This window comes from Heptranchias perlo, chromosome 31 (assembly GCF_035084215.1).
Source record: "Heptranchias perlo isolate sHepPer1 chromosome 31, sHepPer1.hap1, whole genome shotgun sequence".
NCBI lineage: Eukaryota > Metazoa > Chordata > Chondrichthyes > Hexanchiformes > Hexanchidae > Heptranchias > Heptranchias perlo.
This window is the reverse complement of record NC_090355.1, coordinates 33,292,852-33,318,819: the sequence shown is the minus strand read 5'-3', so window position 1 is coordinate 33,318,819 and position 25,968 is coordinate 33,292,852. Positions and strand designations below refer to the sequence as shown.

At 41.4% G+C, this 25,968-nt stretch overlaps 1 protein-coding gene across 4 annotated transcripts in view; it reads left to right on the top strand.

Moving 5' to 3' along the window:
* prrc2b (proline-rich coiled-coil 2B) overlaps positions 1–25,968 on the top strand; it is a 72,895-nt gene that overhangs the window by 39,877 nt on the left and 7,050 nt on the right. For 2 of the 4 annotated variants that reach the window (XM_067969922.1, XM_067969921.1), the window contains exons 17-31: positions 721–941; positions 1,327–1,475; positions 2,889–3,072; positions 4,209–4,291; positions 5,711–5,938; positions 6,828–7,064; positions 8,833–8,919; positions 10,542–10,643; positions 14,391–14,583; positions 15,329–15,438; positions 16,154–16,281; positions 16,687–16,921; positions 17,883–18,062; positions 22,559–22,650; positions 23,386–23,491. In XM_067969922.1, the coding sequence (XP_067826023.1) occupies positions 721–941; positions 1,327–1,475; positions 2,889–3,072; positions 4,209–4,291; positions 5,711–5,938; positions 6,828–7,064; positions 8,833–8,919; positions 10,542–10,643; positions 14,391–14,583; positions 15,329–15,438; positions 16,154–16,281; positions 16,687–16,921; positions 17,883–18,062; positions 22,559–22,650; positions 23,386–23,491 (2,335 nt within the window). The remainder of the gene's footprint in view (positions 1–720; positions 942–1,326; positions 1,476–2,888; positions 3,073–4,208; positions 4,292–5,710; positions 5,939–6,827; positions 7,065–8,832; positions 8,920–10,541; positions 10,644–14,390; positions 14,584–15,328; positions 15,439–16,153; positions 16,282–16,686; positions 16,922–17,882; positions 18,063–22,558; positions 22,651–23,385; positions 23,492–25,968) is intronic. The other 2 variants (XM_067969923.1, XM_067969924.1) reach the window with 2 other exon arrangements.

Below are 25,968 nucleotides of genomic sequence, written 5' to 3'. Positions count from 1 at the left end.
TCTCTCCTCTCTCCTCTTCAAGACTGCTTCGTGGTAGCTAGCCCAAGTGGCTATGAATATTAAGTAATAACAAAGACTATTTTCAGTTCATCCTCCTCGACAGTCCCCTCTAAGAAGCTTGAAAACTGAGCCACCGTATAAAGATGCAGAAGAGTGGCACAGTTTGAGACCATAATAACATACTTTTAAAAATACTTAAGATAATTTGCTTAATATCCCTCTTCAACCACTTCAATCCGATGCAAAGTGCAACAATCCCCAGCTGAGATGACTGCAGTGGCTTAGCACATCTAAGATTCTATAACTCATATATGCTTGAAGAAGGTAAAGGTTACTGTGAAATTGCAAATTTCTGTTTTTTTTTCCTCTAAAGCATAATCTACTTTACCGTGATGGTTCTTCACTGCTTTCATCCTCACTCAGAAGGGTAGGAGGCTTTGAAATTTGGCCTCATTCACTGCTCCTGTCTATGTTATAAACAGTTGACCAATAGAACTGTGGTTCTGCGATAGAGAAATGCTTCTACTAGCTTTATTTTTGTTCCTCTACCACCGCGAGATGGAACATCGTACTGGCAGCCGGCCCTTGAGGAGGTGCGATAACCCAGTTTGAATTGAAAGTTGACATTAGGGTGCGAAATTGACGCTTGCTGAATGGACATTTCAGTGCTGAATTGCTGGAGCAACAGAGACTCCACTGACCTTTCCATTTCTCAAACAGGTATGTAGAAGAACAGCTGTGCGATCAGATAGCAGTGAATGGAGGGAATGTCAACACGGTGTACTGTGTAGATCGAGTCGTTCCCCATGACCCAGCGGCTGTTCAAAACGCAATGAAGGACGCATCAAATAAAAAGAAGGAAAAGGATGTAAAACCTGGCGTGAAAAAAGCGAAAGAGAAGACCGATGCTTTGGCCCAATTTGATTTAAACAATTATGCAAGTAAGTACAGATAAATTTATATTCAAAGGTGATTAACATTAAACTTAGAACTAAAAATACAGACTTAAATTGTACTTTAGGTTTTAGTGCAGACTTAAGGGCATCTGCATGGTTGGCTCTCGTTCAATGCTGATTATTGATCCACCATGAGTTTTAAATATAACTTCATTTTAAAATGCATTGTTAGTCACTGGTTCTGGTGGGACTCTCATGCTCTGACTGTAGCATGAGTAAAAGAAAGAAGGATTTGCATTTATATATACAGCAGAGGAAGCCCAGGTACTGTTGCTCATCGTGAGGAAGGTGCAGTGTTTACTGTCACCTGAGCAGTAATCAGAACGCACCGGTAGATCCTGTATTTTCTTATGAAATTTTTCTCTTTAAGGTGTTGTCATTATTGATGATCACCCAGCTGTAGCTGTGGAGGAGCAGCAGTCCGTGTCAACCGTGAACGATGGCTTCACTGAGGTAATCTCGAAAAAACACCGTCGCTTGCTTGAGGAAGAGCGCAGGAAGAAAGAGCAGACATTACAGGTACATGGGCTCGCATCAGTGCCATATTTAGCAATTGAAAGCTAAGCGGTCCTCTGTCGACTCGTGTGGTGTTGCTAACTGTGAAGGCTACTAGACATGAATTTTATATTTGAGTAATTTGTAAGGAATCTTACAACACCAGGCTATAGTCCAACAGTTTTATTTGAAAATCACAAGCTTTCGGAGCTTACGTCCTTCGTCAGGTGAACGAAGGAGGTAAGCTCCGAAAGCTTGTGATTTTCAAATAAAACTGTTGGACTATAACCTGGTGTTGTAAGATTCCTTACATTTGTCCACCCCAGTCCATCACCGGCATCTCCACATCATTATATTTGAGCGGCACATGACATGATAATCATTGTTGCAGCAATGTTTTTGTAAGAATTCTAAATTTTTCCCCTTTAATTCAGTGGGCATAAATTGATACAACAACAACTTACATTTATATAGCACCTTTAATGTTGTAAAACGTCCCAATGCGCTTCAAGGAGTGTTATCAGACAAAATTTGACACCGAGCCACATAAGGAGCTATTGGGACAGGTGACCAAAAGCTTGGTCAGAGAGGTGGGTTTTAGGGAGCGTCTTAAAGGAAGAGAGAAAGATTGAGCGGTTATGGGATGGAGTGTCTATTGACAACCACTGTGTCAGCCAGTGAGTTGGAGGCAGAGCGAGACTTGGGGCCGGCAGGACTTGCAGCCGAACAGTGAATTTTACAGCAAACAGCAAAGCAAACAAGGTCTATTTATAAAGAGTCTTTACGAACTGCAACCAACAGAACTTCTGTGCATAAAATCAATCCCAGTCACTTAAGCAGTGCGGTCTCCAGGCGTGATTGACCAGGGAATTACCCAATCATCTCCGTCCTGGCCGGGAATAGCGGTGCCGCTATATGCAACCGTTTAGGGAGGGAATTCCAGACGTTTGACACCTAGGCAGCTGAAGGCACGGCCGCCAATGGTGGAGCGAAAGGAGTCGGGGATGCGCACCAGGCCAGAATTGGAGGAACGGAGAGATCTCTGAGGTTTGTAGGCTGGAGGAGGTTACAGAGATAAGGAGCGGCGAGGCCACGGATGGATTTGAACACAAGGGTGAGAATTTTAAATTTGAGGTGTTGCTGGACCGGGAGCCAATGTAGGTCAGTGAGCACAGTGGGTGATGGGTGAACGGGACTTGGTGCATGTTAGGATCCGGGCAGCAGTCATCCGGAATGGACATTATTTTTTTTAAAAAACACTTTGTGGGAGGCAGCAGGAAGTGCAATATTTTTTCTCCTTGAGATAGAACATGTTTCTCCAATTTATTTCTAAAAAGGTTTTTGCAGCAAGATAGAGGGAACGTGGGATTGCTTAATACTTCTTTTATGCGGAGATAAAATTTCCCACATTCACGGACGGCTGTTTTTTTTTCTAAGCAGGCACCTGGGAAAAATCGAAATGAAAAGAGCTGGACATCTTCATCTAAAATCCCTCCTCGATTTGTTAAAAAGCAGCAGCTTTCCAACACAGTCACTGAGCCGACAGAGGAAAGCTCCTTCTCCAAGGGGCAGGCCACTTCCAGCAGCCTAGGAACGGAGATCTGGGAGAACTCCAGTGCAGGTAAGATGCATACCGATGTCGAGTCTATGCAAAATCCAGCTGGCAGCAAACTTCCAACCAATCCACATTTATTGCTATCAGCTTGTTACAGAAACAAAAGCAAAATACTGCGGTTGCTGGAAATCTGAAATATAAAAAGAAAATGCTGGGAAACACTCAGCAGGACAGGCAGCATCTGTGGAGAGAGTAACAGAGTTTCAGGTCAATGACCTCTAACTTTTTCCAATTTTGGTGAAAGGTCATTGACCTGAAACGTTAACTCTGTTTCTCTCTCCACAGATGCTGTCTGACCTACTGAGTGTTAGTGATTCAGTCTGGTTGAAGTACTACTAGTTGATGTGCTGGATTTTATAGGATTGAAAAGGAAATTTAATATATTGCTCCTTTACAACTCTTTGGAAGCCACAATACCAAGTTATAAAGCATGCTTCCCCCAATTAATAAGGGAACTGTAAAGTATTTCATCCGAGCATCTTATAGAAGTGGGAGAGTCTGGAGAAACTTAGTTTTACATCATATTATGTAGATTTTTATAGATGGATTTAAAACCTAACTTCATTATGTTGGTATAAATGATGCTCCAATAGATTCTTCTGACTCTTCCATCACTGCACTCGAAAGGATATGAGGAGAAAGATGCACTGATACACCAAGTAAAGAACATAGGAACAGGAGTAGGCCATTCAGCCCCCCCCCCCCCCCCCCGAGAGAACAATGGGCTTGATAATGTACATGCTTCCAGCAACATACGCCAATCTTGCTATATTTATGAGAAAAGGAGGCCATGTGTGAGATTGCTGTTTGTTGCTTTATGTAAAATACACACAAAGTATGATTGACCACTTGTGCAGCAATTCACAAATATTACCCCATGAGCAAAACTTTGCTATCGGTTAAAGAAAATTTGAGGGCAACTGGCAGTTCAGATATCAATCGTCAGTAAAGATTGAGTGTTCAATTTGTTTGCATATTTAAAAACATTTAATCTATAAATAAGTAATTACATTAATAAAGTTAAATTGATCCATTACTACTGTTCAGGTTACATAAGTTTGCCACACCGACCTTGTGATTTATTCTGCATAACCGTATCAAGTAGGATCATTCTGAAAATGCTGGGTTGTTCCTTTTCACAGCTCTTCCTGTTCAGCCTGCCTGCGGTGACACTTGGGTTAAACCTTTGAATTCATTCACAGGGCCTGAATCTACATGCACTGAGGTACGTTCATAAATTGCCAAACCTCTATAATCAGATTATAAAAAAGCCATTTGAAATGTTAAAGAACACTGTATTTTACAAAGCATTGTTTATGATGATCCAGGAGGCTTTTGCATGGATTTAATACCAGGGCATGCAGTGTGTTGGTATGATCTAGCAACCCGGAGGTTGAGTGTTCAAATCTTACCATGGCAAATTGAACACATTAAATCTGGTTATTTGTGCGTTGACACTGGAAAACTCACCATGAAAGTGCCCGGTGGCTGTAAAAACTCAATTGGTTTGCTAATCTCCCTTGAGGAAGGAAACCAGCCACCCCTACCCAGTCTGGCTTAGACATAAATGCAGCTTTACCAGCTGTATTGTAAACACCCTGGGGAAAAAATAAGAAATTGATAGCAATATTGTAGGCTACTCAGTAGCTCTGTGTAGAGCACTGGATTCCGTTTTGAAAAGTTTTACTGGTTCTCATACAGACTGTCAGATGTTGTAAACCTTGCCTTGTCGCAGAGTGTGTACCTCCATCAGGTGATTCAGAGCAACATTATTTTTTTTTATTCGTTCATGGGATGTGGGCGTCGCTGGCGAGGCCGGCATTTATTGCCCATCCCTAATTGCCCTTGAGAAGGTGGTGGTGAGCCGCCTTCTTGAACTGCTGCAGTCCGAGTGGTGAAGGTTCTCCCACGGTGCTGTTAGGAAGGGAGTTCCAGGATTTTGACCCAGGAACGGTGATATATTTCCAAGTCGGGATGGTGTGTGACTTGGAGGGGAACGTGCAGGTGGTGTTGTTCCCATGTGCCTGCTGCTCTTGTCCTTCTAGGTGGTAGAGGTCGCGGGTTTGAGAGGTGCTGTTGAAGAAGCTTTGGTGAGTTGCTGCAGTGCATCCTGTGGATAGTACACACTGCAGCCACTGTGCGCCGGTGGTGAAGGGAGTAAATGTTTGGGGTGGTGGATGGGGTGCCAATCAAGCGGGCTGCTTTGTCCTGGATGGTGTCGAGCTTCTTGAGTATTGTTGGAGCTGCACTCATCCAGGTAAGTGGAGAGTATTCCATCACACTCCTGACTTATGCCTTGTAGATGGTGTAAAGGCTTTGGGGAGTCAGGAGGTGAGTCACTCGCTGCAGAATACCCAGCCTCCGACCTGCTCTTGTAACCACAGTATTTATATGGCTGGTCCAGTTAAGTTTCTGGTCGATGGTGACCCCCAGGATGTTAATTGTGTGCAGTCCATGGCTCAAAACCATATCTTACCTCCCCTCCCCACTTCTACCTTTTTGAAGAAAGACAGCATGGCAAATATATTAGTGTGTGTTAATATAAAACCTTTTTTGAGTATAATTATATTTTGTATATAAGATGCATCATTAGTTCTTGGTGTATGCTGAGACACCCTGACCATTCTACTACTTTTTCTTGTAGAGTTTCAAGGCAAGTCAGCCTGACAGTGGAGTAGAACTGAGTGCTGATTCCCAAGGTTCATCTGCAACTTCATCTCAGCGGAGCTCGCCTTATGGTGCACTCAAGCCAGAGGGAGGAGTAATGACTGAAATCAATGGAGCCGGCACAGACACATCAGTAGATAAATCGAATGGGAAAACAGAAGAACCCAAGGAACAACGGCAAAAGCCAGCAAGACCAGAGAACAAGGTAACGCAGTACTTCAAACTATTGCTTAATGCTAGACTAACTCTTGTCGTGTTTCTGTTGGCCTGTGGAATATGGGCTGTCAGTTGGGTGGTGCACAGAGGCTATCTGAGAGCAATCAGAAATGGCTGCCCTGTCACTGAGAGGCTAACTGCACATTTGGGCCGTCCCAAAGACCAAAGCATGCAGCACAGAAAGATCAAACGCACACAGTGGCACCAAAAAATTGTGAAAGGAGGTCTACACCATAACAGAAGAGGGAAAAACTCAAGGCCTAGGATGTTGAGAGGAGAGGCTCAAGATGGGGGAAGGAAGCCCACTGAGGGCTCATGAAGAAATTTGGCAGCAGGGAACAGGGGGCTTTGAGGCAAGTTGGGGAATCACAATATGGGAGCCCCTAAAATAGCAGGGGGTGGGAAAACTGTCTTGATCCAAATGTTTTTTTCATTTCTTTTTTGGGGAACTGACTTGATTCCTTTTATCAATGGAAATATTCTCAGAAACTAATGGATCTTCTGTAGTATTTCTCAGGGTAAGTTGGGGGTACACTGGAATATTATACCATGTAACATGCAGTGTATTATTTTGCTGCTAATATGCCACTATGTGTAATTTAATGTGCCTCTGTAAGGCCATGGATGTATTTACTGGATGTGAACCACTTTGGTGCACCCTGAGACAGGTAATGAGATGTTTTATAAATGGAAATGCTTTTTTTCTAGTCCATTTTTATATTGTTCCATTTCAATTCCAATTTGCTTTCTTAGGGAAAGCAGGTTTGGTTATTCTGAGGTTTACGTTGCTGTATAGATTTAATCTCCATGCTGTTTAAGGATCAATACAGCTTTGTCCATGGGAGAAACTGTTTTTTTTTATTGTTTTTTGTGAAAAGGTTTCCGAGCCAACTGCTGGACAGAACAAGGACCACAAGCCTGGACCAATAGGAAATGAACGATCCCTGAAAAACAAGAAGGCAAAGGAGTGCCTGGAACCAGAGGGAGCAGAGCGCAGCGATGGGAGCATCACTTCTACAAATCCAGCTGACAGACCAAGCACAAAAACAGGGCTGGATTTGCATGTAGATTCTGTCATTCCAGTTCCGCCAATAGAGTTTGGAGTGAGCCCGAAGGTAACTTTCACCAAACCCACAAGAAGACTGAAACTATACAGTATATAATAACTTATAATATTGTCAATATTCTGTGAATTACATTAATTGTGTAATTCTTGTGTGATTTTTATAACTTGCATTAAGTGACTGCTCATTGTTTAGTAATATTATCATTAATGTAATGAGCTCATGCTTATTTAGCAATGGATGTTCATTACAAATTTGAGCGGGGGGGGGGGGGGGGGGGAGAGAAATCGAGAGAACCTGTGTATTACTGTATTACTTGTCTTTCAAAAGTGCATTACAGCTGTGCATTCACACAAACATACAAAAATAATGGGCAAGAAAAAACTAGCTGGTCCATTGAGCCAGCCCCACACAGTTGTGATGCCTTAAGCAACGTGATTCACAACACCCCCAACCCACCAGCAGCCATTTCATCTCCTGGGAGAGGCACAAAATCAGATGAATAACACACAGCCAATTTAAGGGGGAAAAAATGGAAAATTCCTCTCCGACACACACCCCCACCCCTACCGTGGGCGATTACAAACTCACCCAAGCAACGACGTTGACCATGATTTCCATTACTTAGTATTAAACCTTAGCCGTGATCCCCAGCCAGGAACAGGTCCAGCTCTATTTTGAAAGCGTTCAGCAAATCAGCACTCACCGAACGAGCCGGCATCTTGTTCCATAGGTCTACTGTCCCCTGGGAAGAGAATAACCTTCTGACATCTAACCTGGTTCTGCCCTTGCATAACTTGTACCCGTGATCCCTGGACCTCTGTAATCTGTCTAATTGGAATAGTCTGAACACAGTCCCTTCATTGTTTTAAATATCTCTATCAGATCGCCTTAAAGTCTACACAACTCTAAAGTAAATAGACTCAGCTTTTTAAACCTATCTGGATAACTAAGGTGTTTTAAAATGGGTATCATTCTCATGGCCCTCCTCTGGACCTTTTCCAAAGCCTCTATTTCACCCACCATGTGAGGGGAGCAAAACTGGACCCAGTATTGTAAGTGAGGCCTAACCAAACTGTTATACAAAATGGTGTATTTTATTTTATATTGAAACATCCTGGCAATGCAACCTAATACCCTGTTTGCTTTGGCTGTTGTTTCACGGCATTGGATGTGAATCTCGAGAATTGTGTATTACAACACCAAGGTCTCTTTTTCAACAGACTTTCAGTTCTGAACCCTGTAGGGTGTAAATGTACGTGGTGTTGGTGCTGCCCACTACATTTATCCAAGTTAAATGCCATTTTCCAAACATTGGTCCATTTCCCCATCACATTAGGATCTGCTTGCATTTACAGTCATGATAAAAGAAAGACTTGCATTGATGTAGCTCTTTTCATGACCTCAGGATGTCCCAATGCGCTTTACAGCAAGTGAAGTGTTGTCACTGTTGTAATTATCACATAATGAACCAATTTGGCCCGTGATCGATGAGCAAAATGTAATTTTGTTGATCTGCATTGCTGTAGTCTTAACTTTGCTGCAAGTACTGATTTGGAAGATTACATTACAGCAACATTGAAAAGAAACGGCTTGTTTTGCACACACTCCATTATAGGCCAGTTTAGTTTGTACTGTATTAACATGAGCTAGGTTATTGTTTAGTCCTGGGTGTCTGTGTGAATGATAATTTGCCCAATGTGTTCACGATGCAATGTTCAAGGCTCCTAATAGGTGTTGTTAATCTGTGGCTGTTGGTAGCTGTGGGGTTTGTGTTGTGTTTTGTTAAACTGAGAAGAGTTGTTGGTTGCTGTTTTAGGATTCTGATTTCAATTTGCCGCAGAATTCAGTGCCAAGTCCTGTTTCCAAATCGATCACCAAACTGCAGGATGCATTAGCTAACAATGTGAGTACTATATACTGGAGGTGACGCTGCATCAGATTTCCGATGTATCTAATCTAACACTAACCTTTGGGAACAAACATGAAAATTCATTTGTAGTATTTAAATATGATCAGTGTACCTTTAAAAAAAAATTGTGTAACTTTTCATGACTTGTATTAAATACCATTCCCCTCAACCTTTCTGAAAGTTCCATATGCAGTTGTTCTCTTATAATAAATGTTAATACATTTTATTACTGAATGCAATCATTCTACTAAATCAACGTAGAATGAACAAATATATCAGTTACTTGGGAGTTTTACTGAAAATGGGTGAAAAGTTTATGTCTGGAAACTATCAAGCAACCCTTGGGTTATCTGGGATTTCTGGGAACTGTTAGTTTGTCAATATTTAAAACACCAGTAAATCTATTTGTGTAACATTTTTCTATAGCTATTAATACTTCAAGAAACCCAAGTGATTACATAGAATGTACAGCATAGAAACAGGCCATTCGGCCCAATGGGTCCATGCAGGTTTTTGTGCTCCACACGAGCCTCCTCCCTCCCTACTTCATCTAACCCTATCAGCATATCCTCTATTTCTTTCTCCCTCGTGTTTATCTACTTCACCTTAAATGCATCTTTTTGCCAGTCGCCTCAACTACTCCTTGTGGTAGTGAGTTCCATGTTCTAACCACGCTCTGGGTAAATAAGTTTCTCCTGAATTCCCTATTGGATTTATTAGTGACTATCTCATATTTATGACCTCTAGTTCTGGTCTGCCCCGCAAGTGGAAACATCTTCGCTACATCTACCCTATCAAACCCTTCCATAATCTTAAAGACCTCTATCGGGTCAGCCCTCAGTCTTCTGTTTTCTAGAGAAAAGAGCCCCAGCCTGCTCAATCTTTCCTGACAGGTATAACCTCTCAGTTCTGGTATCATCCTAGTAAATCTTTTTTGCACCTTCTCCAGTGCCTCTATATCCTTTTTATAATATGGAGACCAGAGCTATACACGGTACTCCAAGTGCGGTCTAACCAAGGTTCCAAACAAGTTTAACCTAACTTATCTGCTTTTTAATTCTATCCCTCTAGAAATGAACCCCAGTGCTTTGCTTTTTTTTTTATGGCCTTATTAACCTGTGTCGCAAGTTTGTGATTTGTGTATCTGTACCCTCAGATCCCACTGTTCCTCTACTCCATTTAGACTCTTATTATCCTAGCAGTATGTGGCCTCCTTATTCTTCCTACTAAAATGTAGTACATCACACTTATCCATATTGAAATTCATTTGCCAATTACATGCCTATTCTGCAAGTTTATTATTGTCTTCCTATATTTTGTCGCAGTCCTCTTCAGTATTAACTATACCCCCCAATTTGGTGTCGTCCGCAAATTTTGAAATTGTATTTCCGATTCCCGAGTCCAAATTGCTTATGTAAATGATGAACATCAGTAGTCCCAGCACCGATCCTTATGGAACACTACTTCCCACCTTTTGCCAGTCTGAGTAAATACCTTTAACCCCTCCTCTCTGTTTTCTGTTTTGTAGCCAGCTTGCTATCCATTCTCCTACTTGACCCCTTGATGCAAAGATGGGTCCAAATTCTTTTATTTAATGCCAAGCTCTTGTTTTCCAGGTTACGTTGAGCCAGTCAATCCCTATTCTACGAAGGGAGCATCTGCAACAGGGTACCAACCTTACTCCAGTGTCGCTTCCGAGCACCGACCTCACTTTAAAGGTAGGTTGAAGCATAAGGCTGCCGCACCCGATCACTGATTGCTCTGTTTGTATTAACCTTAAGCTGTCCAAACTAAACCTATAGGCCCTGCCAATTCAGCCCAGGCATGACAATTCTATTTGTGCTTTAATTTCTTATTCGCTGTTCTTAGTGCTTTTGACTCACTGTGGTGGATAACATCTAAACTGGCAATGAGAGACCATCAGGCCCAACAAGCTCGCCCCATCCAGTCAATGGTGCAACCTACCGGACCTTTATTCCAACATCGAGCAACACTATCTCCTAGGAGAGGCAAAGAGACAGCAAAGAAATATTGTGACCAATTCAGGGGAAACTCTAGGAAATTATTAATGTGATAAAAAGTTAATTGATTCAGATTTTTTAACAAGTTTTAGTAGCATCATAATTAATTGAACATAAGAAATAGGAGCAGGAGTAGGCCATACAGCCCCTCGAGCCTGCTCCGCCATTCAATAAGATCATGGCTGATCTTCAACCTCAACTCCACTTTCCTGCCCGATCTCCATATCCCTTAATTCCCCTAGAGTCCAAAAACCTATCTGTCTCAGCCGTAAATATACTCAACGACTCAGCATCCACAGCCCTCTGGGGTAGATAGTTCCAAAGATTCGCAACCCTCTGACAACGTTCCCTCTAATTTTTTTCGGCTATGTGAGGAATGAATTTGGGTTTGTGCACCACCGTAAAAAAAAAAATCACAACTTTGAATAGAACATCTTTTTAGAAAATATTCAGGGTATATAACAAACAGAACAAATGTACAATTTGTTGTTGGCTGATAAATTTATATAATTTATGAAATGGGTTTCTTAAGTTGCACAAGGATTGAGCAGACCAGTCTCGTTATATTTTATTAAAAATTATCTGATGGGAAAGATTCCGATCAGCTTTTTCTTGAATCAGCTTAATGACTCTGATTCAAACAGAAATAAATCATGTGCAATCAGAATTTTTAAATCGAGTCAGAAATGCAAAACAGCTGTCAAATCAGTCACTGAATTTGGGGATAGGGAACAGTTTAATTAAAGCTCCCCCCCCCCCCCCCCCAATTGAATCCTCACCAGGGTTTAAAAAATTATTGCTTTACAATTGTACACCTTGCAGGTCTCATTAATTTTGGCTGCCTCTATATATACATAAGAAACTTTTACACTATTTGTCAAATTAGTATATATTTTTATATAATAAACTTTTACACTATTTCTTCTATAAATTGTTACACTGTTTCTTTAATATATTTTATATATGTACACACATTTACACTATTTGTCCAATGAATATATATATCTCTCCATCCATAGGACAGTATACTATTTGTGGAGACCAGTCTCCGAGCAGCTGCACCACTGACCCGCACGAGACCCTGACATCCGCAGTACAACACTCCTGTCCAACCTAACTAACTCCCGCCCTTGCTGCAAAGTGATTGGTAGCTGACGTCACCTCAGCAGCATCTCCACCAGAGAGCACTGGTTTGGTGCACGGACGGAATGATGACATGCGCGGCACATAACAAACTGCTGCGCAGCCGCGCACGCGCGCAGCTTATAGAATCATAGAATCATAGAAGTTTACAACATGGAAACAGGCCCTTCGGCCCAACATGTCCATGTCGCCCAGTTTATACCACTAAGCTAGTCCCAATTGCCTGCACTTGGACCATATCCCTCTATACCCATCTTACCCATGTAACTGTCCAAATGCTTTTTAAAAGACAAAATTGTACCCGCCTCTACTACTGCCTCTGGCAGCTCGTTCCAGACACTCACCACCCTTTGAGTGAAAAAATTGCCCCTCTGGACCCTTTTGTATCTCTCCCCTCTCACCTTAAATCTATGCCCCCTCGTTATAAACTCCCCTACCTTTGGGAAAAGATTTTAACTATCTGCCTTATCTATGCCCCTCATTATTTTATAGACTTCTATAAGATCACCCCTAAACCTCCTACTCTCCAGGGAAAAAAGTCTCAGTCTATCCAACCTCTCCCTATAAGTCAAACCATCAAGTCCCGGTAGCATCCTAGTAAATCTTTTCTGCACTCTTTCTAGTTTAATAATATCCTTTCTATAATAGGGTGACCAGAACTGTACACAGTATTCCAAGTGTGGCCTTACTAATGTCTTGTACAACTTCAACAAGACATCCCAACTCCTGTATTCAATGTTCTGACCAATGAAACCAAGCATGCTGAATGCCTTCTTCACCACCCTATCCACCTGTGACTCCACTTTCAAGGAGCTATGAACCTGTACTCCTAGATCTCTTTGTTCTATAACTCTCCCCAACGCCCTACCATTAACGGAGTAGGTCCTGGCCCGATTCGATCTATCAAAATGCATTGCATCACACATTTATCTAAATTAAACTCCATCTGCCATTCATCGGCCCACTGGCCCAATTTATCAAGATCCCGTTGCAATCCTAGATAACCTTCTTCACTGTCCACAATGCCACCAATCTTGGTGTCATCTGCAAACTTACTAACCATGCCTCCTAAATTCTCGTCCAAATCATTAATATAAATAACAAATAACAGCGGACCCAGCACCGATCCCTGAGGCACACCGCTGGTCACAGGCCTCCAGTTTGAAAAACAACCCTCCACAACCACCCTCTGTCTCCTGTCGTCAATCCAATTTTGTATCCAATTGGCTACCTCACCTTGGATCCTGTGAGATTTAACCTTATATAACAACCTACCATGCGGTACCTTGTCAAAGGCTTTGCTAAAGTCCATGTAGCCCTCATCTATCTTCTTGGTTACCCCTTCAAAAAACTCAATCAAAGCTTAGAGGGAACAATGGTTAGAGCGAAGAAATTCCTCCTCATCTCAGTCTTAAATGGCCGACCCGTTATCCTGCGACTATGCCCTCTAGTTCTAGACTCTCCAGCCATGGAAAACAACCTCTCAGCATCTACCCCGTCAATCCTCTCAGAATCTTAAATGTTTCAATGAGATCACCTCTCGTTCTTCTAAACTCCAGAGAGTATTGGCCCATTCTACTCAACCTCTCCTCATAGGACAAACCCTTTCATCCCAGGAATTAACCTAGTGAACCTTCGTTGCACCGCCTCTAAGGCAAGTATATCCTTCCTTAGATAAGGAGATCAAAACTGTACGCAGTACTCCAGGTGGGGTCTCACCAAAGCCCTGTACAATTGTTGTAAGACTTCCTTACTCTTGTACTCCAACCCCCTGCAATAAAGGCCAACATGCCATTTACTTTCCTAATTGCCTGCTGTTACTGCATGCTAAATTTTTGTGTTTCTTGTACCATGACGATTGGGTGTGTTGAACCAATAAGGCGTCAAGTTGAAATGAACTAGCTGCAAAGCTATGACTGTTTCTAACTGATGCCTACGTCAATTTTTAACCTATGCAAATTGTAAGAATGATTGATCTACGTCTTTAGAGTTTAACCTCTTCCCAGTTCTGTTTAAATGAGTTTTGTTGGCTTGTAGTGACTTCCTAGCACAGGATTCAAATGGGCCACTTTTGGTTCCACTCAGAGACTGAATGAAACTTTATCTCATTCTTACCTGGTGAGCCCATCAGTTCTCCTTTCAGCAGACAAGGTTGTTTTCCGAAGCTATCAGAATCTCTGCAGTTAATACCTGATGGATGAGTGCGTGGATTGGTCGTGGTATTTGGAAGCAGACAGCTTTGCTGTTTTAGTTTTTCAGTCAGCGTCACTGCATTTTGCCCCATTTTCTTTTTATGAACAGATGGAGTCCGCCCGCAAGGCCTGGGAAAATTCTCCAAATGTTGCTGAACAGAGTTCACCTGGCTGCAGTAGTGCCAGTACACAGACCCCGTGCAACACAGGACCCCCTAGTGGGGTAGGTTACAACTCAATTGGGTGTTCTTCTGTACCACCCATGCCCATGGTGTCAGTTGCACCTTCTGTGTCTTTGCCAGGTATGTGATATCTTGATCTTCTGTGCTAATTGTTATCAGTGCCTGCCTTTTGGTTATCTTAAAAGACAGCTTTGAATAGTGATCCTGATGATTAAATTGATCGATCATTTTCAGGGAGGTGGGGAAGATTGATCTGTGCTTGCTCTGGTAGAATATGTCCCATCAGATTATCGTAAAATTACATTGATATAACATTGGTCATGGCAAAGTAGCAGCTTAGATCTCCCACCTAAAGATTGCATGTCAGTGACTGATTCCTATTAAGACGATTAGAGAGTAAATCATACACATTAAGGACGTGCAATTAAAGCAAACACATTTGCTTGATTTTTTTTTAAATTGCTAAATTTACTCATTTTATATTACTCCCAAACAAGACGATTCCCATTTTGTGGAGTACAGTACAGATTTCCCCAGATTCTATATGTAAAGTATGCAAACTGGGCAACAGTGGAATGCAACGTTTACTTCGCATCTGAAAAGGGTCTAATACTTTATGGGTAAATTAAAATGCTTTTCAAGTCGAGCTGCTTTATGTAAAGGAATGTCTTGCTCTATTTTGATATGTGCAACTAGATTAAGTGTGATGCTGCCATTAATGTGGCAGATTTCCAGCAGTTGTGGGGAGTGGGAGTTTCACATTCTCTCACAGTAAGATAATTTGTTTTGTTTTCCATAATTCATCCTGTGTAATCTAGACACTGGATCTACAAGTAGGAGAAACATTGTATTTGTGGTTTTTCAGGGAGCCATATTTCTCCTTTGTACATGGACGGCCATGTCTTTGCCAGTCAGACCCGACTCCTTCCTCAATCAATTCCACAGCAGCAAGGTTTCCAGGCTGGACTCTCTCAGGTAATGGTGGAGTTTTCGTTCGCATTTTTTGTAGGAAACTACCACTGTCTCATCGTTACTTGCAACTTGAGTTTTGAAAATCTTTGCAGTAATACTGGTGTGTGCCAGCGTCTACTGACGTAGTCTGAATGTGCTGTTGTTTTGGAACACTGGCACTATTCAGATATTGCTGTTCAGTGAGTTAAAGTGAGGCACTGTGTGAAGTGAGAGAGGTATTTAAAATTATGAAGGGGTTTGATAGGATAGACGTAAAGATGATGTTTCCACTTGTGGGGGATACCAAAACTAGGGGCCATAAATATAAGGTGGGCACTAATAAATCCAATAGGGAATTCGGGAAAAACTTCTTTACCCAGAGAGTGGTTAGAATTTGGAACTCGCTACCACAAGGAGTAGTTGAGGCAAATAGCATAAATGCACTTAAAGGAATGCTAGATAAACAAGCAGGTAAACTAGATGAGCAAGAAAGGAATAGGATATGCTGATAGTGTTAGATAAGGAGGGGTGGAGGAGGCTTGTGCGGAGCATAAACACCGGCATGGACCTGTTGGGCTGAATGGCCTCTTTCTGCGCTATACATTCTATGTATACCTGTCCTTTGCAGTGTGTCTGAATGTAGTGAAACTTAACCTGATCACCGGAGGAGTTGTCCATTTTAATTTAGCTGCAGTTGTTCATTATCATAGCTGAATATTTTTTTCTCACCTTTCCTTAGGCTGCTGCTGCACATCAGATTCCAATTCCCCTGCACGCGTCCTTACAGGCTCAGGCTCCCCTTGGATTGCGGAACGGACTGCCTGTCTCTCAGTCCCAGGAAATGTTCAGTTCAATGCAGCCATTCAGGTATCAGTCATACCATTTTAGCATAATTTAGAATTGCTGCACCTCTCCAGTAATTCTGTTTTAGAATGACGAATGTGAAGTATTTTTTCAGCTGCTCAATAAATTTGCATGGGCAATATTCAAATAGCAGAAGTTAAATTTGATTTCTTGAGCACAAATTGAAAGTTGCCTAAGTTTTTAAAATGTCCTTTTTTATTTATTTGGTATCTTTGCTCAATATTTAGCAGGTTTTAAAGTTGGATTGTAGCTGATTCTGCCACTGTATCACCTTGTGATAAGTGAGATATCAAGAAAAGATTAATTCCATCTGAGTGTTTGATTTATTGAAGGTTCCAGTCAATTGTTTTTTTTCATGTGTGCGTAGAGAGAGAAGTGCAATTAAATGGAATTTGATGTTGTTCACAGATCACAAGTGTACATGCATCCCAGTCTGTCTCAACCGTCCACAATGGTCCTTTCGGGGGCTCCTCTGAAAACTCCATATACGGCTTTCCCTGCAGTTCCAGCCTCTGATATGGTAAAACCGCAGCCAGGTTCTCATTACCAAGCAATTGGTGGAAATCAGCCCCTCATGTATGAAAGCCAACTAAACCAGCCAGGACTCGCCACTTCACAGATCATGGACTCCCAGCTAATACAGGTTCGGGAAGTTCTTATGACCTTTGTGTAGCAAAATGCACATTTTTATTTCAGTAGGAATCTGTTGGCTTCAATTTTTTTTCCACCTGGAGTTTTTACTTTTGATCTGTCTCAGGTTTGACCTCAACACTGTATTTGTTATTGAAATGTTGATGTATGTTATTATTACATGCCACTCACTTTTAAAAATATAGTATTAAATGTAGTCAAAAAGTGCCTTTTTTACTGAATTAAGTTGGGTTATTGATGTAAAATATATATAAACCTAAGTTTTGGCAATGATTTTACTGTAATAGTTTTGGCTCTGGTTTTGTGGTTAGACTTTATTTGCATTCATAAAATATTAACATAGGACTTGTGGATACCATGGATGAATTGAGCTAGAAGTGTGGGACCTGCAGAGAATATATTTGGGAAGATTGTGACAGGACAGAGCAGGACTGACACAGCTTGGGAGATGCCACAGGGTAGAGAAACGAATGTTGATGAAAATCAGAAGAAGCACTGAGTGGAAAGATGGTAACAGATATAGTGAAACTTACCCATGTAATGCCCAACATTTTCAGAATGACTCTCGAGGGGTGGGGGGCAGACTTGGGTCTTGTTCCCGCAATTAGATTCTGGCAGTAAATAATCCAAAATAACTTTTTGAAAGCAAAGTAAAACTCATCTCATAATATTTACTTTTTATTCATTGAGAGGTATCTAAGTAAAAGCTTTTTCTCTTCACGTTTGAAAATTAATAGTCACTGAAAATGCTTTGTATGACCATGATGTGACAAGTGATTATGAATTTTTAGCAGGTAACAGTTTACTGCTTCCAGTGACACTTGGTCTGTTTTCACGATGCATCACAGGGTCATATAGTGTGATGAATATGATGTATGTATTGTGCAGTTGGCATTGGTGTGGTTTAAGATTCTAAAATCTAACTACCTTCATTATGTTTCTTACTTGTGCAGGTGACCATGTCTTTGCCTGGATCCCAGCTGTCTCTGCCCAGGTTCGGCTCAGGCCAGCAGCAACTGATTGCATTAACTCAGTCCATCCAGCTTCCCCAAGCACAGAACTTGAGTGTTGGAGGGACCAGAAGAATCCTGCCCCCAGGATCCCAGCCTCCTATTCTACCCACTGGCAGAGAGGTCAGATCAATCAGCTTAATTTTCCGACAGATAGATATAGAGATCTATTAAATACATAAAAATTACATAGAAATAACAGCGCAGAGACAAGCCATTTGACCCAACCACTTTTTGTTGGTGTTTATCTTCCATGTGAACAGTGATCCTAATCCCACGTACCTGCACTGTTTCCACATTCCTTTATTTCCCTTTCTTTCACCAGCCTTATCTGACGGTTTCTGTTTCAATCACTAACTCCGATAGTGCATTCCACAGCCTCCCAACCTTCTCTGTAAAGATGTTTCTCCTGCTATCTCTCCTAATTGTTACACTTAAATCGTATTTCTATCTCCCCTTGTGCTAGACTCGTCCACCACTAGAAATGAGGTTTGCAGCCCGAACAGACTAAAAAATATAGAATCAATCTGTGGTGTGAGATGGAAGAAATATAAATTTCAGACGATTAAATGATTGCCATTTTATCTGCCAGCCTTTCCAATCAGTGAGAAATATTTAAGTACAAGATGGAAGCGATACAGACAAAGAAGTAAAAGATTCCACCCAAGGGTAAATGCCAGAGTTCCACGGATGAATGAGATTAGGTTGAAAATAAAGCCCAAAAAGAAGAAAACCAGGAGAAATACCAAAAGCATGGGAGAGAAGCCAAAGGAGGAATTGCAAGGGCTGAGAGAGAACAAAAAAACTGATTAATGTGAAGGGTAATACAAAAGATTTATAAGCACATCAGAAGCAAGAGGATGATCCAAAGAAGGGAGACCACTAATGGGTGGAGAAGACAGTCTTATAGTAGAGAATGGCAGAAATGCTAAGTATATTTCACCTCTGTATTTACAAAGAAGGGTGAAGGAAGGAACACAAGAGTACAAAGGGTCACAGAGCAGCAACTAATAAATGTAAATATTAAAAAGATAAATATATTGAAACGGTTAATTGGACTTTTAAGTTGGTAAGTTACCAGACCCAGATGGTCCACTCTCCGGAATACTGAGAGACGAAATAGCACAGGTACTAACCGTAATCCAAAATTTGCTGCAAAAATGAATTGTACCAAAGAGTTGGAGGGTGCTGAAAGTTACACCATGTTTGGAAAGGGTAAGCCAGGTAACAAAAGCCCGGTTAGCCTCATGTTATTGGAAGAAAAAATGCTAGAAACTAAATTAAGGAGTAAGTTAGAAAGATATGGGGTTATCAGGTCAGATTTGTAAAGGACAGATTATGTTTGATGAATCTAATTGAATTCTGCAAGTAAATTACCGAGCATGTAGCCAATAGGAATGCCGGGGATCTGGTATATTTGGACTATTAAAACATGTATTATGAAGTACCAACAAAGAGATTTGTGAAGTTTAAGGCCCATCAAGATCAAGTAGTGACATGGATAGATACTTGGCTGAAGCAGCAAGTAAGCGTATTTTTCTCTTAAAAGATCTGCGTTAGAGGCCCTCTCGTCCTCCATATACATACAGTTTGAACGTGAGCATGGGTTGGAATAATATCAATAATTGACGACAATACCAAATTAGGGGAGCGTGGTAAACTATCATGAAGAATGCAGGAAACTATAGACGAGTTAGGGGGAGTGGGCAGATGTGTGGAAAGTGTGGTTCAACATAGCTAAATGTGAAGTTGTACATTTTGGGGGAAAAGAAGAGAAAATGGAAATACATCCTAAAGGTGAAACTCCCAATGTGAGAGTAGAGTTCTGGGAATATAGACATACAGATCTTTAAAAGCAGGATTGCAATTGGAAGGAGCCATAAAAAGAGCAAATGGGATTTGGGGTTTTTATGTAGAAGGATTGGGTACAGGACCAAGGCCACAGTTGTGATAGCGTGTGAAATTTTGCACACCCTATAACAGAAAGGATACTGAAGCCATGGACAATTTACTGGGACCGGTAACAGGCATGAAAGGGTATAGTTCTAATGACGAACTTGATAAATTTAGGTGTCCTCCTTCCAAAGCCTCTCCTCTGTTGTCCAGCTGAGTGGGACTGCGCTCACCAGGTTCCCCCCTCCAGTCGTTGCTGGAGAATCTTCTGCAATGTAATCGTTGCCTCCGGAGTCACCCAGGGTCTATCCTTGGGCCCCTCCTTGTTCTCATCTACATGCTGCCCCTCGGCAACATCATCCAAAGTCAGATTCAGCATGTATACTGACAACACCCAGCTCTACCTCACCAGCACCTTTCTCAATCCCTCCACTGCCTCTGTTATCATGCGTGGTTGTCCGACATCCAATCCTGGATGAGCAGTAATTTCCTCCAATTAGACATTGGAAGACCGAAGCCATCGTCAGCAGCTCCCGCCACAAACTCTGTTCCCTCGCAATCAATTCCATCCCCCTCCCTGGCCACGGTCTCTGGCTGAACCAGACTATTCACAACCTTGGCATCCTATTTGACCCTGAGCTGAGCTTCCGACCCCATACCCTCTCCATCACAAAAACCGCCTACTTCCATCTCTGTAACATCTCCTGTCTTCACCCCTGCCTCAGCTCATCTGCTAAAACCCGCATTCATGCTTTTATTACCTCCAAACTCGACTATTCCAATGCTCTCCTGGCCAGCCTCCCATCTTCCACCCTCCACAAACGAGCTCATCTAAAACTCTGCTGCCCGCATCCTAATTCGCACCAAGTCCCGTTCATCCATCACCCCTCTGCTCACTGGCCTACGTTAGCCCCTGGTCGACCAATACCTTGAATTTAAAATTCTCATCCTCGTGTTCAAATTCCTTCATGGCCTCACCCCTGTCTATCTCTGTTATTTCCTCCAGCCCTACAACCCTCCGAGAACTCTGCATTCCTCCATCTCGGGCCTCTTTTATGCATCCTTCACCCCACCATTGGTGGCCGTGCTTTCAGCCATCTAGGCCCTAAGCTCTACCTCTTTTACCAAACTTTTAGTCCCCCCTCCTAATATCTCCTTTGGCTCTGTCAATTTTCATCTATTACACCCCTGTGAAACGCCGTGGGCCGTTTTCATACGTTAGAGGCACTGTATCAATGCAAGTTGTTGTATCACTGGAGTAGAGAAAGTTAAGGGGAATCTGATGGAAGTGTTCAAAATTTTGAAAGGGTTTGAAAATTTTTTTCCACTGGTCAGTGAATTCAGGGATAGGGACATAAATTTAGGATTACAACAACAATTCCCATTTGTATAGCACCTTTAATATAGCACGTCAGAGGCTAGAAGCGTAAAGGGGGAGGTGAAAGGACATTTTAATGTAAGAGGGTATTAGAACATTAATTGCATTACATTATATTAATGATTTGGATATAGGTCTAGAGGAAATTTGCATATGATGCCAAAATAGGACGTGCAGTTAATTTTCTTAGAGGACCAAAGGAAGCTGCAATAGGATATTAATTAATAAAATAGGGGAGTGGGCTAGAAAGTGGCAGATGGACTTCGGTATCAGAAGTGTGAGGTGATGCATTTTGATTTTTATTTAAAATAGCAGCAAGAATTATACTCTGAATGGGAATAGGCTCAGTGCTGTGGAAGAGCAGACGGATTTTGGGGGTACGGGTTCACTGCACATTGAGGGGAGCACCTCAGGTTGATAAAACTGTAAAAAAAAAAGGCAATTGGAATTTTAGGAATCACCAGAAGTATGGAGTATAAAAGCCAAGAGGTAATCATGAGCTTATAAAACCATAAGACCTCAGTTAGAGTACTGTGTGGAGTATAGGACTTCACACTATAGGACGGATATTAAGACTTTAGAGAGAGTACTAACCACATTCACTAGGATGCTGCCTGGTAGGAGGAGATATAAATGCAAAAAAAGTATGAAAAATTGTGGCTTTTTTCGTTAGAGAAATGCAGATTGCGAAGCGAAATGATGGAAAATGTTTCTTTAAAAATATGCAAGGATGGGATAGGGTAGACGGAAGCAGACTTTTTTCAGTAGTTGAGGAGTCTAGAACAAAGGGCCGTAGATACAAGATTAAATGCAAGAGATTTAGAACAGAGAGCAAGAGAAACTTCTTTACACAAAGAGCTGTGAGGCTGTGGAATTCACTTCCAGGATTAGTAGTTGAGGCAGAAACTAGGTCTGTGTTCAAGATTAGATTGGATAGGTGATGAAGGAAAATGGAATGAAGGGATATGACAACAGGGCAGGGCAATGTGATTAGGACTGTTTGCTGGCATGGTATGTAAATAGCAACACTGACTAGTTGGGCCGTATAGCATGTTTCTATATTGTAGCATCTTTTTTCTATGTAAGTGGTTGTTGAAGCAAAGTCAGTCATTACATCTAAGAAGAAATTAAATAAATGTTTAAAGAAAATTATTAAAGGTTACAGGCGGAGAGCAAAAGACTGGAGTAGATAGCCCCAATGTCGGGTTAGCACTGGCACAGGCATGATGGATGGGCTGAATGGCAACCTTGTATGATTTTGAATTACTAAAGCTACAGAGCAATAGATTTATGTAAACATGTAGCCATGTTAGCATAATTTCAAAGTTTTAAAAAACTTTTTTTTTAGATTCCCCAAATGGACCTTAATGCATTTCAGTTTGCAGACAACAAACAGGTTTCCTCTGGGATGTCTGGAGGTCCTGTCCCAAACCTCTTCAGGTAACAGCCTTTCCTAAAATGTTTAGAGGGGAATTTTTGTGTTTTTTTAAAATGTTGTTCAAATTTGTTTTTAAAAGAGGGTTATGATTTAAATAGGTTCTGTGAGGATCTAATTCTTAACGGTGACCAATGTTTTATTAACGTGTGCAATAAACCCAAGGTCAAGTCTACTTTTTGATGCATAGATTATGGTCCCCTACAAAAAAAAATAGTGAAATTAAAGTCTATTGAAATGGAAAAGAGAGATGCAGCTGAACCTTGCTAATTACTGCATGGAGTGATAACTCTTCATTACAGTAAGTGATTGACTTGTTCAAGTCCTGTCTGTACATATGCATTGAATGGTTATTCATATGCTGGTATCCTAACGGAGAAAAGATACAGACTATCCAAGGATTTAGCATCATACGGGGAGAGGAAAATATTTTAAACAACAGATTTGTACCTGCAGCTGGTGAAGGATTATTCCAAATACAAACAGTGGGAGTGTTATCTTTTTTAGAACAATTGGCCAGTGACAAGTCTGAGGATAATGTAACATGAACCAAATGAAGAATTGATCAGACTAATCTGGGGTTGACACATTTTTGAACCATTAAACTCTGCAGCTGTCTTACAAATATCTGAAATTGAACATAATTGATCTTAAAGGTGGTAAAGGCTCAGAGCTGTCAGCCACCTGTGAAATGTGCTCTAATATATTACAGTTCCTGTTGACTTTGTGCTCCATTTTAGACCCAGTTGTACAAGCCCAAGTGGGAAAACTTCTGGACCTGGACCAGCTGCTAACACAATGGGCCTGAATATACCAGGAGCCATCCAGGGGCACTACGCCCAACAGGTTTGTGATTGTACCTATGAGTGACAGTTTGACTTGAACGTAAAAATATAAATCTCATAGCATCAGAACACACCAAGTATTCTGAATAAAATTAGTGAGCTAGAGGCACAAATTACTGTGGGCATATGATTAAAATATTAAGGGAAATGAGGCACAGGCCAGGGCAGAACTGTGAGCTGCACATTCCTCACGGGGATAGAGTAGAAATTAAGGGAGAGAGGGGAGAGGACTGTATTAAACAAAGATTCTGTTGCAACACTAGAGTGTAGGGGCAATATGACAGGTGGTGAAAAGGCTAAATCTGTTTTGTTAGAATTATAGAACAAGAAGGAAACTGTAACTTCATTGAGAGTTTATTATAGACCACCAATCAGTGAAAAGGAGATAGAACAAAAAGACCTGTAGATAAGTTAGAGAAAAATGTTGAAACAATGGGGGCCACAATAATGAGTGATTCTAATTATCCAAAGATGGATTGGGTTAAAAGCAATAGAAGTGGCAAAGTTTCTAGTGTATCCAGAGCTGCATCCTAGATCACTGTTTCTGGTCCAACAAGAAAGGAGGCAGTGCTGAATGTAGTTCTAGGAAGTAAAGTGAGTCAAGGTAATGGTAGGAGAACATCTAGGAAACAACAACTATAGCATAGTTATTTTAAATATAAGAATTGAAAAGAAGAAGGAACAGTCAACAGTAAAGGTACCTGATGCTAATAAAAGCAATTATTAGCAAAATCAAAAAGGAAGCTGGTCCAAATAAATGGGAAAGAGAAAATGGTAGGTAAGACCACAGACAAACAATGGAAAACTTTCAAATGGGTGAGGGTTACATAGTCCCACAAAAGTCAAGGGTTTCAGCAAAAGTTCTTTGAGTAGGGGAATCAAAACTTAAATGAAGCAAAGCGGCTTGTGACAAATCAAGAACTAACAGAATAGAAAATCAAGCGAGTGTAGAAAATAGAGCGGAAGCAAAAAAGATTAGAATGGCTACGAGGGGGTATGAAGAAAGACTGGCAAGGATCATAAAGGGAAATAGTGAAGGACTTTATAAGCACATTAAAAGCAAAAGAATAGTTAAAGAAAGGTTAGGTCAGTTAGAGATGAAAAAGGAAGTCTCTTGAGGGATGAAGAAATAGCAACGGTATTTTGACTTGGTCTTTGTAAAAGAATGTGACGGGAATAAAAGGATACAGGCGGAGGAGGTGGGACAATTAAATAGAATAAGGAAGTGGTACTTAAAAAGTTGATGGAACTCCAAGTGGAAAAGGCCCTAATGGCATCCATCCTAGAATGCTGAGGGAACTTGGAGAGGAAATAGCAGGGGCTCTAGCCAAAATCTTTCAAACATCCTTGGAGTCGGAACTTGTGCCAGAGGGCTGGGGTGAGGGGGGGGGGTTGACAAAGTAGCACCTCTGTTCCAGAAGGGAGAAAGGGATAAATGAGGTTAACTATAGACCAGTCCGCCTAACATCAGTAGTGGGTGAACTTGTGGAGGACAAAATGTGGGCTATAATTAATACTTGCTTAGAAGGACGTGGGTTAATTAAAGACAGTTGCATGGATTTGTAAAAGGTAAATTGTGTCTGACAAATTTAATAGAATTTTTGAAAGGTGTTTGCTAAGATGCTACATAGAAGACTTGCTGATAACAGAAGGACAAGGGCAGCAGGCACATGGGCACAACATCACCCATACGTTCCTCTCCAAGTCACACACCATCCCGACTTGGAAATATATCGCCGTTCCTTCGTCGTCACTGGGTCAAAATCCTGGAACTCCCTACCCAACAGCACCGTGGGAGAACCGTCACCACACCGACTGCAGCGGTTCATGAAGGCAGCTCACCACCACCTTCTCGAGAGCAATTAGGGATAGGCAATAAATGCTGGCCTTGCCAGCGACACCCACATCCCATGAACAAATTTTTTTTTAAAAATCAGGAGTACAGGGTTGGCGTGTGGCAATGTGGATAGGACAGAAAGTAGAGTCTGGGTTATTTTTTATTGGACTGGAGGGATGTAAACAGTGGTATCCACCAGGGGCCAATGTTAGCACCATTGATCGTCTCCCTCCAGATAGATATATAATGATCTGGACTCCATCATAGGGGGCACAGTATCAATTTTCAGATCACACAAAAATAAGGAGCATGGTTAACTGTGAAGAGGACTGTAAGCAACTTCTGGAGGGCAGACTGGGCAGATACATTTTGGGAAGAAGAATGAGAGGAAATAAACACTAAGTGGTAAACCTTTAAAAAGAGTAGAAGAGCACAGAGACTTAAGGGTTCATATACACATATCCTTAAAAGTGGGACGAGTTGATGAAGCTGTGGGGAGAAAACATACAGGATCCTAGGTTTTATAAATAGGGGCATAGGGTACAAAAGGAAGAGGTAATGCTAAACCTATACATTGGTTAAGTTGCAGTTAAAACACATCCAGTTTTGGGTGTCCTACTTTAAGGAGGATATCAGGGCCA